Below are 13872 nucleotides of genomic sequence, written 5' to 3' on the forward strand. Positions count from 1 at the left end.
TTGTTTTATATTTATTTTGTTGATATTTTTGCTTCAGATGAAAGAGTTATGGAATGAAGGTATTGTTAATCCCAAAACCCGATGTTGGGCACAAGGCATGGATGGATGGCGATCTCTTTTTAGTGTTCCTCAACTGAAATGGTGCGTGATGGCGACTGGTAATGCCCTGATGAATGAAAGTGAGCTGGCAAATCAGATTTTGAAAATGCTGATTCAAATTTGCGAATATTTTCCTAGTAGGTAAGGATTTCTTTGGCATAATGTGTACTAGAGACAAAAACTAAGAATATTAATTACATTTAAAGATAGGCAACTGCCACCAAATTTTGAACAGTGCAAAATATATTCAAGATACCAAGTAATTATATAAACAATAAATAACGGAAAAAACTCACGTAGAAAGATTATTTATTAGTATAATTTTCGCCTGTGTGCCACAGGCATCTTCAGTACATTAAGCTCAAAATTAAACACTAACTGACAATTCCAAAAAGCGCCACCTAAGTAGCTGGTGTAAGATAACTAAAAAGGTCAATAACTTTCCTAAAAAAAAAAAAAGTTAGGAAAGATTAGCTGATTTGTAAAGTACTATCTCCCATAAAGGGGATAGACGTAAGCCATCAGATCTGTTTAAGTTAGGAGAATGAAGTAGAGTTTCACATGTTTCTTTATAAAGGCGTTCCATGAGAAACTGACTTTTGTGAAGAACTCTTGTCTTTCTCCAATGAACTCTGTGTCTAGTGAAGATGGCATGTTCAGAAAGTCCAGACTTTTCAGGTTTAAAGTATTCAATATAAGATTGGTGTTCTTCTAGCCGAATAGAGGCGGATGTTCCCGTTTGTCCAAAATAAGATAATCCACAAGAGCACGGAATCTGGTAGACACCTGGATGATTAAGATGTGGAAGCTTGTCTTAGGAGAAGTGAGAAAGGTGGAGATTTTTCTAAACGGTCGAAAGGCAACAAAAATATTCAGTGGTTTTAAAACTTTTGCTATACGTTCACTGATGCCTTGTACATAAGGGATAGTAATGCGCATTATTTCCTATGTGTTTGAAGAGGAAGACATATTAAAACTACTCAAAGTTCTTTTAATGAAGTAATTCTTATAACCATTAGATAGAAAGGATGAAGTTATGTATTGTAGTTCTTTCTGTAAAAGATCGTCTGTAGAACAAAAGGAGTGGGCCCGATGAACCAGTGTTTTAATAGTTCCTGCCTTTTAACTGGGATGGTGATGAGATTCTGCATGGATATAATGACCTGTATGAGTCTTCTTTCTATAAACTGAGAAATGTAGGTTACCATCTGGTTGGCGAAGAATTAGAAGATCTAAAAAGGCTAACTGCTTATTTGATTCTACTTCTAGGGTAAACTTGATCCTAGGATGAAATGCGTTTAACTTAGTGAGAAATAGTGAGAAAAAGTTCATCAGAAGAGCCATTCCATACAGCAAAAATGTCATCGACATATCTGAACCAATGCGTAGTCTGGGAGAAATATTGTCAAAGATACGTTGTTCAAAATGTTCCATAAAGAAATTGGAGATAGCAGGAGAAAGAGGATTACCCATTGCTGTTCCTTCAATTTGTTGATACGACTTATTTTTAAAGGAAAAATAACCAGAATTTATTACAAAATCAAATACATTTACAATGTCTGAAGGAAATTCCTGTTGTAGTAATTCAATACTTTCCGAAAGAGGCACATTTGTAAATAAAGAAACAACATCTAAACTGATCATGATATCAGAAACATCCAAATGAAGATCTGAAATTTTATTTTTGAAATCCAAAGTATTTTTTATATAAGTATCAGTTCTTCTAGTGGAAGAGGAGAGTAAATTTGATAAAAATTTTGAGATTTTGTAAGTGGGGCAACCTATACAATCTACGACTGGTCTCAACGGAATGCCTGGTTTATGAACTTTCAGAAGACCATACAATCTAGGTGGATGACCGAAGAAGGTTTTAAGTTTTTTCGAATGCTTTTGCTACATCTAGAAAAATAGCTCCTGTGTGCTATCTCCAGCTAAATCCAGTTGTAATAATTCTGTCAATCTATGAACTTGTTGAGTTGTACTGTGCCCAGTATGGAACCCAAATTGCTCTTTTGGAATAATGTTGTTTTTGTTTACCACATCTTGCAGACGATTGAGAATGACTTTTTCTGCAATTTTCCCTAAGCATGACAAGAGGCTGATGGGCTTATAATTCTGTGGGAACAGTGGTGATTTCCCTGGTTTATGAAAGAGAATTACATCAGCTTGTTCCCATCGAGAGGGAAAGTAACTGAGTCTGAGTATTGCATTTATGATGGCTACCAGGTGCATAACTGCTTTATGAGGAAGTGTGTTAATAGTTTTGTTGGTAATCTTGTTGGGTCCTGGAGCCTTTTTGTTGTTTAGCTTCTTTATGATGGTATAAACTTCCTTAGGTGAAGTGAAACTAATATTTTCACAGCTGCAGGGATGACGTGAAGCGCAGTGGATTGTCAGTAGATTTTCTTAATGAAAAGAAAATTCGTCTGCATGTAGTTAGGCCTACGAAGCTCCAGGGCATCTGCAAAAGCTTCAGTCTTCTCATCATCTCTGTACACCATGCCTCTTTCGCCGTGGATGGGCTGTGTGTGTTGGATCGTTCCATTGTGTGGAACGAACCATGCAGAGAGCTTTAACTAATTTCCTTAACGAGTTATCCTCAGCTTTTAAGGAATACAGCTTTTTTTTTTTTTTTCCCACTATTGATTCCTGAAGTCTTTGAGAGCATATCAGACTAGATTGGTTGCCCTATTTAGTTCTTGGCGATCCTGGGGAGATAATGTGTTGTGATAGTGGTGTCTAATTCTATTTTTGTTTCGGATTAGAGCAAGAATTTCTTCTGGAGTAGATTTACTTGAGCTGGGGTGAAAGTAAAAGAGCCTGCAGATAAGCGAGTTTGAATTTTATTTTCTAGGTTGTTGACTGCCACGTCTATTTCTTCACGGGAAGAGATATTAGGTATTGAGTCTATAATAATAGTGTTGACTGTAGCTTTGAATTTTGTGAAGTTAATATGTGACTGATTGGGAATGAGTTCAGAATCCCCTCCTAGGCTTAAAAGTACTGAATTGTGATCAGAGCTGAGCTCATTAACCACTTGAAGTTGGAACTGATGAGAAGTGTTTTTGAAAATAGCAATATCCAGAACATTAGGTCTGCCAAACGGCCTGTAGTGTGTTAGTTCAATAGGGCCTGCAATGATATGCTGCTGCTGTTATGGATTTGTTGATTTGATTGGTGAGGTTCTTTATTGCCGTGTCTATTTCTTCCCTGGCTTTTATGTGGGGAACCGGACCAATGTGTTCTGGTAGCACTTTCCTAAGTTTCTCCCAGACAATGGAGATTGAGGGGGTGGTGGGGGGGGGGGGGGGGCTGGACTTTTTTCCCTAAGTGAAGTAGGATTGGGTTGTGATCTGATGATAATTCGTTCAGTGCTTGAAGGCTGTACGGTATTTGGTGTTGTGTAGGATGGTGATGTCTAGGATGTCGACTGTGCCAGTTGGGCTTTGGTGGGTTGGTTCAGTGGGTCCTGTTATGACAGCATTGTTTAATCCTGTGTAGCTGAAGAGGATACGGCCATTTTTATTTGTCGTTCTGCTGTTCCAGGAGAGATGTTTGGAGTTTAAGTCCCAGCGATGATGATGGATTCATTTACGCCCAGGACAGCATCCAAGTCAGAAAATAGCAGGGTCTTAGCAGGGGGGATTGTAGGCGGTGTAGATTATAAGTCTTCCAGTTGAGTTTGTGTGGACTTTGACACCGGTGAGTCCTAGGTTGGGGGGGTTGGGTATTCCATTGTGCCTGATGCAGTTCCAGATGAATATGGCTGTTCTGCCACCTCTGTAGTCCAGTCGGTCATTTCTATACAGTGTAGCCTCTCAGTTTTGGATTGTTTGCAGGTCTTAGATGAGTTTTGTTGATTAGGATGATGTCGGAGTTGTATCTGTGAGAGCATTCTACTGAAGTCTTGAAGCATGTTTGCCAATCAGGCTGTGATGACTTGTCATGTTTGGAAGAGGTTGGTCCTGCTGGATATCTTTGGATGGGCAGGCTACTTCGGCGTATGTCCTGCTTCGACGGTGGCTTTCCAGACTGGTGGTGTTTTCCATTTGTGAGAGCTGGTGTTTTGTTGAGCGTCAGGCAACTTGGGAGCTGTCAACTCTTGTGCCTGTGGGCAGTGTTGAGAGATCCGTTTCCTTTTGTTGTCTGTTTTGTTCTTTGGGTAGTGACTGCAGCCTCTGTAGTTTGCTGGGTGGGGGGCCCCTGCAGTTCGCACATTTGGCTGGTAAGGTCCTTGGTTTTGAGCAGGTTGCTGTGGGGTGGTTTTGTCCACATTTGAGGCATTTGTAGTCTGCTCTGCAGAGTTTCTGTGCATGTCCGTATTTCTGACATCTGTGGCACTGGCCCGATGAGGCTCTTTTTCTTAAAGGTTCAGTTGTGATTTTTAGACCGCAGATTGTTGTTATGTCATATATTCTTGTGGGTATTTTCTATCTCTATGAGTACTAGGGGCATTGGACTCTTGTCGGCCCGCAACATTCTGCTGACACCTTGACAGGTGGGAGATCATGGAGGCGGAGGTCTTCGGTTATTTCATCTGTGCAGATGTTTTCTGTTACTCCCCTTAGTACAACTTTTAGGTTTTTCTGACTTCAGCGAAAAAGTATGATATTTAATGCCTAACTCGTCCATGGTTTTTGTGAGGTGTCTGTAGTCACCCACTGTGGCTGGCTGAATTTTGATTCTGTCATTCATGATTTTTGTCCATTAATAGGCAATTTGTTGGTTTTGCATAATGGACCTGAGGGCTGACCATCTTTCTTTTTCCCGTAGTACAATTGGCGGGACCTTTTCGTTGTTGGGGGCAGGGGGGGGGGGGGCAGTGTTGGGGCCCATCTTCTTCCATCCCCTCGTTTGCCTGAGTCTTCACTGTTTTACGTGTTTTTCGAGCATGGGTTTCTGTGTGATCTGTTGGTGTAAGGTTGTAGTAATGTAGAAATCATATACAAGTAGTTAAAAGGTATATCACCTATATGGTGGTTGATGGAGAGATATCAAAGAGTAGTTTATTCAGGAGTAGAGTCCAAAAAACGGCCTGTGACTAGTGGTGTGCCACAGGGTTCTGTTCTTGGACCACTGCTGTTTAATCTGTTCATTAACGATATAGGGAATGGTCTAAGTGGGACAGTTCATTTGTTCGCTGATGATGCAAAGTTGGGTAGGGCGGTAGTGAATGCAGAAGATGTCAAAGTCTTGCAAGATGACTTAGATAGATTGGAGTTCTGGACTAAGGAGAATGGATGTCAAATTAATGTGACAAAATGTAAGGTTATGCATTTCGGAGTGAAAAGATTAGCAGCAGTATACCACATTGGTGGAACTGTACTCCAAGAGATTGATGAGGCACGAGATTTAGGAGTGTTGGTGGATAAGGAATTGAAATTTAGGGGACACATTGCAAAAGTGGCCAAATCAGCTCATGAACTCACTTGGTTGTTGAAAAATACCTTGACGAGCAGAGAAAAACAAGTTATTGTACTTCTGTACCGAGCCCTGATAAGACCTCATCTCGACTACTGTGCCCAGATTTGGTCACCTCGGTTCTTTCTTGATGGGGAGGAGGTTGAGAGGATCCAGAGGCGAGTGACTAAGATGATAGCAGGTCTATGGAATGAACCATATGAGAACAGGTTGAAGATTTGTGGGTTGCAGAAACTAGTTGATAGGCGAAAAAGGGGAGATATGATTGAGACATTCAAATTGCTAAAAGGATTCTATAGGATTAATTCAGATGATATTTTTGAGATCAGGACTGGTGGTGGGAGAACTAGGGGACACCCATGGAAGCTGGGCAAGAGCGTGGTTAGCAGGGGTGTTAGAGCTGGGTTCTTTACTTTTAGAGTGGTAAATGAGTGGAATAAGCTGCCAGAGTCTGTTGTGGGTGCTATGACAGTGAGCGAGTTCAAGGCAAGGTATGATAGATACTGTGAGAATGTTGAACAGCTGTGTGAACATGATGTTTAGGGCCTCCCTCGATGAGTCTAAGGACTCCTGGAGTAGCCCGTGGTAATAATAATAATAATAATAATAATAATAATTATTAAATTATTCTGATCAGAAATGGATGTTGAAAATATTTTCACTTCATTAAGCTATAAATTGAAGATGCCAAGAAATTAATTACAAATATTACAAATTACACACACACACATATCTATATATATAACTTTTTTTAATGCATAGTTTCCATCCACAAAAGGTTATTTTAAACCTATTATCCATTTTGTAATGTGGGTGGTCCGAGTATTTTATTTAATTAATTTTTTTTGCCATTTTTATCAATTATATAATTTTTTATTTTATTCTTACATAGTCCAGAAACCTTACTCTGGAGACCAAACATGGAACTATTTTCAAGCCACTTTAGGCCTCCAATAAGTGATGTCAGTGATGAGTCTACCAACTCATTTACCAACTTACTGACAAGAACGAACTAGCCAAAGGACTTCAACATTTAAGAAACACTTTCCTTCAAAATAGCTATAATGACCACATCATTTCTGGACTACTCAACCAACATGAGACTAGATGTTACATGTTACATAATGTTACATCTTCGATTAAAGTGGACTGCATATATTCTTTGACTGAATGAAACTGAATTTGAATCATCTTTCAGATACAAGGAACATTTTAGGGCCTTTTTTTCATTTGTTTATCTGGTCTTAGAAGAAAGTTGCATATGTGTTACCAGTTTTACATATGTTAATTAAGATTTAGTTTCTGATTATAATAGGTTTTATAAGAAGGTATCTGAAAATTTTAGGGATCATATGCTGTACAAAGAGCCTTGACATTAATCAAGGTTTTAATGTTTAATTTAGTTTCTTTTTTTTTCGTTCTGTTGACTATCATAATCAGTGGGACTTAATTTAATAAAATAATTGAGTACAGGATTCATTTACAACTTAAGCATGTACTCAGCATAAAGAAATGTTGATGGAAAAGAGAATTAGCAAATCAATTACAGAAATGCCATATTGACTTAATTGAGATTATCAGAATGGAGATACCATACACAGTGAGATACGTTTAAATCATAATTGTTAAGATGATGTAGTTGAGCAGTAGTGACTATAGAAAGGAAACTATAGAACAAATAAGTAACACTTATTTGTTCTTGTTGTACATCAGAAGTTTCTAGAACTGAAATAAAGAACCATTTTTGGGTCACTGGAGACTGAAACTATATAAGGAAATTATAAATTCATGTGTTGAGGCTTAAGTGCCATGAGGACATCATGTTGGAGGTTTAATGGAATATTTACAGCACTGGGAAAGGATTAAAAACTGATTTCAATGCTACCAGTATTTTATCTGCATCACTAAGATATCTTGAGGGATTAAAAATAACTTTTGTAACACAGATGCAAATACAACAGAATACTAAGCGAAACACATGGATGACTCTAAATTCCTATCTAGGTGGTATGCCCTCTTGGGCATTTGTAGGTGGCCTAGGATGTAAACTGGGATCTCTGATAATTAATGTTTCCCAAATTTTGGCAAGTTTTATACAACCATATTTATTTAAATTCGGTTGATTTTTGAGTGCTGCCACAGATTTTAAAAACAATCTTTCTTTTTTGAATTTAGTATTGTCGAGCATGGTGGTTTTTTTCCAGGAGATCCTGTGGTTTGTATCCAAAATATGGTCTGCAAGGCCAGATTGACCATAGAAATTATAAATTAATTTATTACTAAAACAGTAATGTGTTACTAGCTAATAAAACAAGTTCTTGTTTTATTTTGTTTATTTAAACAATAATTATATTTCAGTTTGAATTTCGTATTGAAAAGAATAACATATAACAAAGTTTTAAAGCGAATAAAAGTTAAGCAGCTCTCAGATGTGAACTGGAGACTAAAATACACAAAGATTATTGAAGAAAAAATGAAAGAGTTTGAGAACAGGAACCAAACCTTGGAGATTCATTGGCAAGCTTTGAAGAAAACCCTGATTGATTCAGCCAGAGAGGCATGTGGAGAGGTTGTCTGCAAGGATAGAAAAATCAGATCTCCATGGTGGACACAGGAAGTTAAAGAGGCAGTGAAGGAAAAGAAGAAAGCATATCAAAAGTTCCTGGCAAATAAGTCAGCTTTTACTTTTACAGAATACAGAGACAAATGTAAGAAAGCTAAACAGTGTGTAAAACTAGCTAAACAAAAGTCATGGAAGGACTTTGGCAAGAACATAGAAAATAAATATCAAGAAGATGGTAAGATATTCTGGAGGTTGTTGAAGAAGCTTAGAAATGGAGGAAAGAGTGCTGTAAAAGGAGTTAGAGATGATAAAGGTGACATGAAAATGGGAGAAAAAGATATCCTTAAAGTATGGAGTAATTACTTCAAAAAATTGCTAAATGAAACAAGCAGTGATAGCACAGTGGTAAAAAAAACACTCATCAGGCATACAGTCAGGAATACATAGTCATACTTGAATTAGAAAAAGACATCAAAGGCTTGAAATGTGGAAAGACAGCAGGAGTAGATGATATTCGACCAGAAATGCTGAAGTATGGTGGTATAAAAGTCTTACAGTGGCTGCACTGCATAGTTCAGAAGGCCTGGACAGAGCGAAGAATTCCTGATGATTGGAGTAGAGCTCTCATAGTACCCATATATAAAAAGGGAAATAAAGCTGAATGTGAGAATTGCAGAGGTATATCCCTACTGAGTGTTCCAGGCTAGATTTATACCAGTATACTTGAGAAATGATTGAGAAGAATTGTGGAAGAAAAGCTTGGTGAAGAACAAGCTGGATTCAGGCAAAATAGAGGCTATAAGGATCAAATCTTCACTTTACGACAAATAGTTGAGAAAGCATGGGAATATAACAAAGATCTGTATTTAAGTTTTGTCGATCTGGAAAAGGCATATGACAAGGTGCCAAGAGAGAAGCTATTCAATACGCTACAGATATATGGTGTCAATGGGGCATTATATCAAGCAATACTTAGTTTCTATTTGAGTTGTAAGTAAGCAGTTAGAATTGAAGAAGGAAGTACAGGAAGATGGTTTAATGTTAAATCTGGTTTCAGACAAGGATGTACATTATCCCTTCTGTTATTCATTATCTATATGGATCGCATTATGAAGGAAAGTGGTATTAAACATGACATCAAAATTGGAGATGTTAATGTCAGCTCTTTACTTTATGTGGACGATGTTATTCTTCTAAATAAATCCGCTACAAGTCTGTAAGATTCCCTGACTAAATTGAATAACTGTTGTAAAAGATATGGTATGAAGGTCAGCAATAAAAAAACAAAGACAATGAAAATAGGCAGAATCGTTGGAAATGTCAACTGTGTTGTGAATGGAGAACCTGTGGAACAAGTAAAACATTTCAGCTACTTAGGCATGATTTTTAGTGAAGATGGTAAATTAAATATAGAAATAGACAGCAGAATCAGCAAAGCTGGAATGGTGGGAAGTCAATTGAATAAATTCATATGGAATAAGAGAGAAATTAGTCGGAACACTAAATTAGCTCTATACAAGACAGTGTTCAAACCAATTTTAACTGATGGATCTGAGAGCTGGGTCAGAAATAAAACACTTGACCAAAGACTAGCATCCACAGATATGAGAGTCCTGAGAAAGATTATAGGCGTGAACAGATGGCATCAATGGCAATTATGAAATTGCCATTGATGCCATCTTAGGATATTAGGAAAGAACTTGATATTGTCAGCATCCAGGAATGCGTTAGCAGAGCTAATCTCAAGTGGTATAGTTACTTAAACAGAATGGGTGAGGAAAGATTAGCAAAACAAGTGGTTTCTGTCAGTTTGTCAGGAAAATGACCCAGAGGAAGACCAAGATATAGGTGAATTGATACGGTACAATGTGCCATAGATGATAGAAATATAAGATCTGATAATGTGGGAGTCTTGACAGGTAACAGACTGATTTGGAGGAAAATTGTAGATTGGAAGTTAGTAATGATGTAAATTTTTAATGTAGTACTATCATATCCTGTACACCCCTTGAGGGTACATATCAGGAATTTGATTTTATTTCAGTTATTAACTTCTTAAATTGTGAAGGAATCTATATTCATAAGGAAAGCAGGCATCTACATATTTAATATATATTCATATATATGTACACACACACACACACACATATATATAATTATATATTTTCAAAATAATTTTATGCTTATTTTTAGTTTTTTTTTTTGGAAAGAATTAAAAATCTTTCAGAATGGATAAATTTTTTGTTAACTCTGATTTGTTATTTTCAGAGATGCTGATGGGGCTATCATAAAACCGCTGCCAAAAGCTAAAAGACTGTTGTCAGATCCCATGTGTCTTCCACATATAGTTCAGGTGAGGGGTTCACTTTAAAGGCATATGTAATGCATATAATATTAAGAGCTTGTTGTTTTGCAATATGATAGTTGAGGAGAAACATCCACAGACATCAATGGCCAGGTCACTTTGAAAACACAGTTTCACCTTTGATTATTTGATCAAACCTGAGCCGATTTTGTATTCTGGGTACTGCAGACAAATCGGTTTCTTTTGCTCTATCCACCCAACCTAGCCAATTCCGTGAACTGTCTACTCAACCTGGTTGTGTGAATGGATGGTTCACGGAATTTAAACCTATGCTATGGGTTCAAATCCTACCATGAGTTTGAAAGTTGTAAATATCCTTAATTGGTAGATGAACAATACCTGGCATTTGATTACCACTGCATATTGTGAAGGCCTTGAAGTGGTTTGGGGGATAGATTCCATGTTTGATCTCTAGAGCAGGGTTGTTGAATTATTGCACCCTTAACCTACCTACTTAAGACTAAGGGTTAGATAATCTGGGATAATTGGATAATTTTATTTTTTATATTTTTGATGTGAAAGCCCTTCATGAAAGGTTGTACACATTGTACTGCTTTTTAGAACCATGGATGGTCTAAATCAGTTAAAGCTACAAAAATAATTCAGAAACCCTGCTCAGGAAACTGGTCTTTGCAATTTTTGAAACCACTTCACCTCCAAGAATGAAAATTAGATGCAACATTTACCAGTGAAAATTACCCCACTTAATGACCTTCGTTTATGTCCATATGACACTGGTGAAATTCAAATCTGCATGGAGAGCAGAGACACTATTAGCAAAAAACATTGAAAAGTTTCACCTATGTTTTTGACTCCTTTAAAGATGTGATTTGGATGTTGAGGCCACATGATAGTTATCATCCTTAGTAAAGCTTAATGGTACAACTAACACCAAAAGGGAAAAAATACATTTATTATAAACTCTGCTACCTGTTCTCTGGATAAAGAAATTCAGATGTATGAGGAGGATTTATTAGAGCTGTTGCACAAACTGAATAATAGTTCAGCAATAGGACTGATGGGATATCAGCACTGTTGCTAAAAGAGTGTGCAGCTGAACTAGCTATTCCTTTGACCAGCCTATATAATCTGAGTCTCAGAACAGGGAGGAATCCACAGTAATGGAAAGAATCTATGGTAATCCCATTGCACAAGGTTGGAGCAAAGAATGATGTATCCAACTATCGACCAATTGGTATCTCATGAGTGGAGGGGATGATTTTGGAAAAGTTGGTTATGGCTCACATTCAGAAATGGATTTATTTTATTTTATTTATTTATTTATTTTTTAATGTTGAACCCGTAAACAAGAGGTTGGTAGATCAGCCTATAGTACATTAGTACCATGTATGGGTTGGGAAAGAAGGTACTTGTTCACATTGAATTTGAATGACTGTATATTGTATTCCTTAGAGAACACATCAAGTGGAAGACTGTTCCATAGTATAGCAGTTGCAGGGATGAATGAGGGGAAGAAACTTGTTTTGTGGGTTTCAAGGTGCACTGTGTAAGGGATGTTGAGTTGAGTTGCGTTGCACGTATTCTAACGAGCTTAGTACTAAGTGGGGGAAATTATTGATTCTATTTTGGATGAACATTTTCCATGGAAATATTTATTGAAAACACAGTGCAGAGACCGCTCGTCTGTGCAAAAGTGGGGGTGGGTGAAATGGGCCATTAATAAGTCTGATTGCTCTCCTCTGTATTGAGATGAACATTTTGAAGGAGCTTTTTGGGGCCCCCACCCCATATGTGGGAGCAGTATTCGATGGTTGGGTGGATTGGTGATTTGTATAAGGTTAACTGTTCAGGGGTGAAGCAGCATCTTGAGTGAAAGAGAAATCCTAGTTTTTTTAGAAGCTGAAGATGCAATGTTTGTTATATGTTTATGCCAGGAGAGGCTTGATGTCAGGGTAATTCCAAGAAGAGAAATCTCAGACTGTCTGGAAATTTGGGTGTTGTCAAAAATAATACTGGGAGAAAATGGTTCTTTTTTATGAGAAATGAGACAGTACTGGGTTTTATTTGCATTGAAATTGACTAGGTTATCTGAATCCTATTGGAGGATGGGTTGGAGGTCTGAATTGAGGGCAGTGGTGGTTGCAGTTCAGTAGGTTGAGGTGAGTTGTGTGGAGAAAGGTTTATCAAAAGAAAAGGAGTGCAATGTGCTGTCGTCTGCAAAAATATGTATTGTGTTGGAGGTAAGCTGAAGTAGGTATGATTCTAAGAATATCCTCTCTGACCTAGAACAACTTCTTTATAATAAAGGTGATTTTTTTTCCATCTGATCCTATGTGAAGGAGTATCCATAGCATGGTCTGCCATGAACTTGCCATTCAGATGATTTCGGATGTAATTTTTATGTTCCTCAAGGTGTAAACTGATCTACCGGTGTGTCCAAAATAGACTTAATTGTGGACAAAAAGAACTTTATACACTCTCAGATGTTCATGAGGATGTAGGTGAACTTATAAAAGTAGCTAGTTGATGAATGAAATGTTTGAAAGTGGTTTGGAGATCATATTTCCAAACAACTTTGGCTATTTTATTTTATATGAGCTATAGCCATTGGTCTATAAAGGTCTTACAAAGGTCCTTGAGCTCAGTTTCAAGAGCTGTGTCATTTGAACAAATATCCCTGGATTGGTGAGTAAGAATTTTGAGGATGCCACACTGTTGGGAAGGCTTGGTGGCATGATTGCATAAATACCTTCCAGTATGTGTAGGTTTTCTCTAGATAGAGAAAGATAAAATAGCCATGAGGAAGTTATGTGACTAGGGTATCTAAAAAGGGAGAGGCTATTATTATTTTCTTTTCTATGGTGAATTTATTTTAGGATGCTGGCTGTTAAGATGCATCAAAAATGTATCTGTGTTTGGACCACAATGCCAAACAATAAATGCATCATCAACATAGTTCAGCCAAGCTGTTGGTTTTTGTTTGGCTGTGTTGAGAGTTTGTTTTTCAAAATGTTCAATATAGAAGTTTGCTAGAGGGGGAATCCACAGAAAATAATCTGTACGTATGGTGAATCTGAATAATTCATTTATGTTGGGAAGAAATGTGGCTTGATAAGTGAAGGGTGTCTGTCAGAGGTATAGGTACATTAACGGGAAGGTTATTATGCAGGTTATTTCCTATGTGGAAGAAAAATTACATTCTAGATTATCTGTATGACAAATCAGGATTGGCAGACTATTCTATGAATACTTCTTCACACAGATCAGATGGAGAAAAATATTTTTATTATATAAAGTTTGGGTAGAAGAGAAATCTCATGATCAGAAAGAACAGGAATTTATTGAATTGTTGCGAGATAACTTTCTCAAGTAGCGTGTGAAAGAAGGAACTCGAGGTCAAAGAGTGTTGGATTTGCTCATAGCATCAGAAGGGATCTCTGTCAAGAATATGGCTATTTTACCA

The 13872-nt window shown here is 37.4% G+C and overlaps 1 protein-coding gene across 1 annotated transcript in view; it reads left to right on the top strand.

The window, feature by feature from the left end:
* Positions 1–13872, top strand: part of Rme-8 (receptor mediated endocytosis 8) — a 1025705-nt gene that overhangs the window by 560808 nt on the left and 451025 nt on the right. The window contains exons 27-28 of the mRNA XM_090414028.1: positions 38–240; positions 10352–10436. Coding sequence (XP_090270154.1) covers positions 38–240; positions 10352–10436 — 288 coding nt within the window. The remainder of the gene's footprint in view (positions 1–37; positions 241–10351; positions 10437–13872) is intronic.

This window comes from Typopeltis vanoorti, chromosome 2 (genome assembly GCF_054136105.1).
Source record: "Typopeltis vanoorti isolate ZY-2024b chromosome 2, IOZ_Tvanoo_1.0, whole genome shotgun sequence".
Taxonomy (NCBI): domain Eukaryota; kingdom Metazoa; phylum Arthropoda; class Arachnida; order Uropygi; family Thelyphonidae; genus Typopeltis; species Typopeltis vanoorti.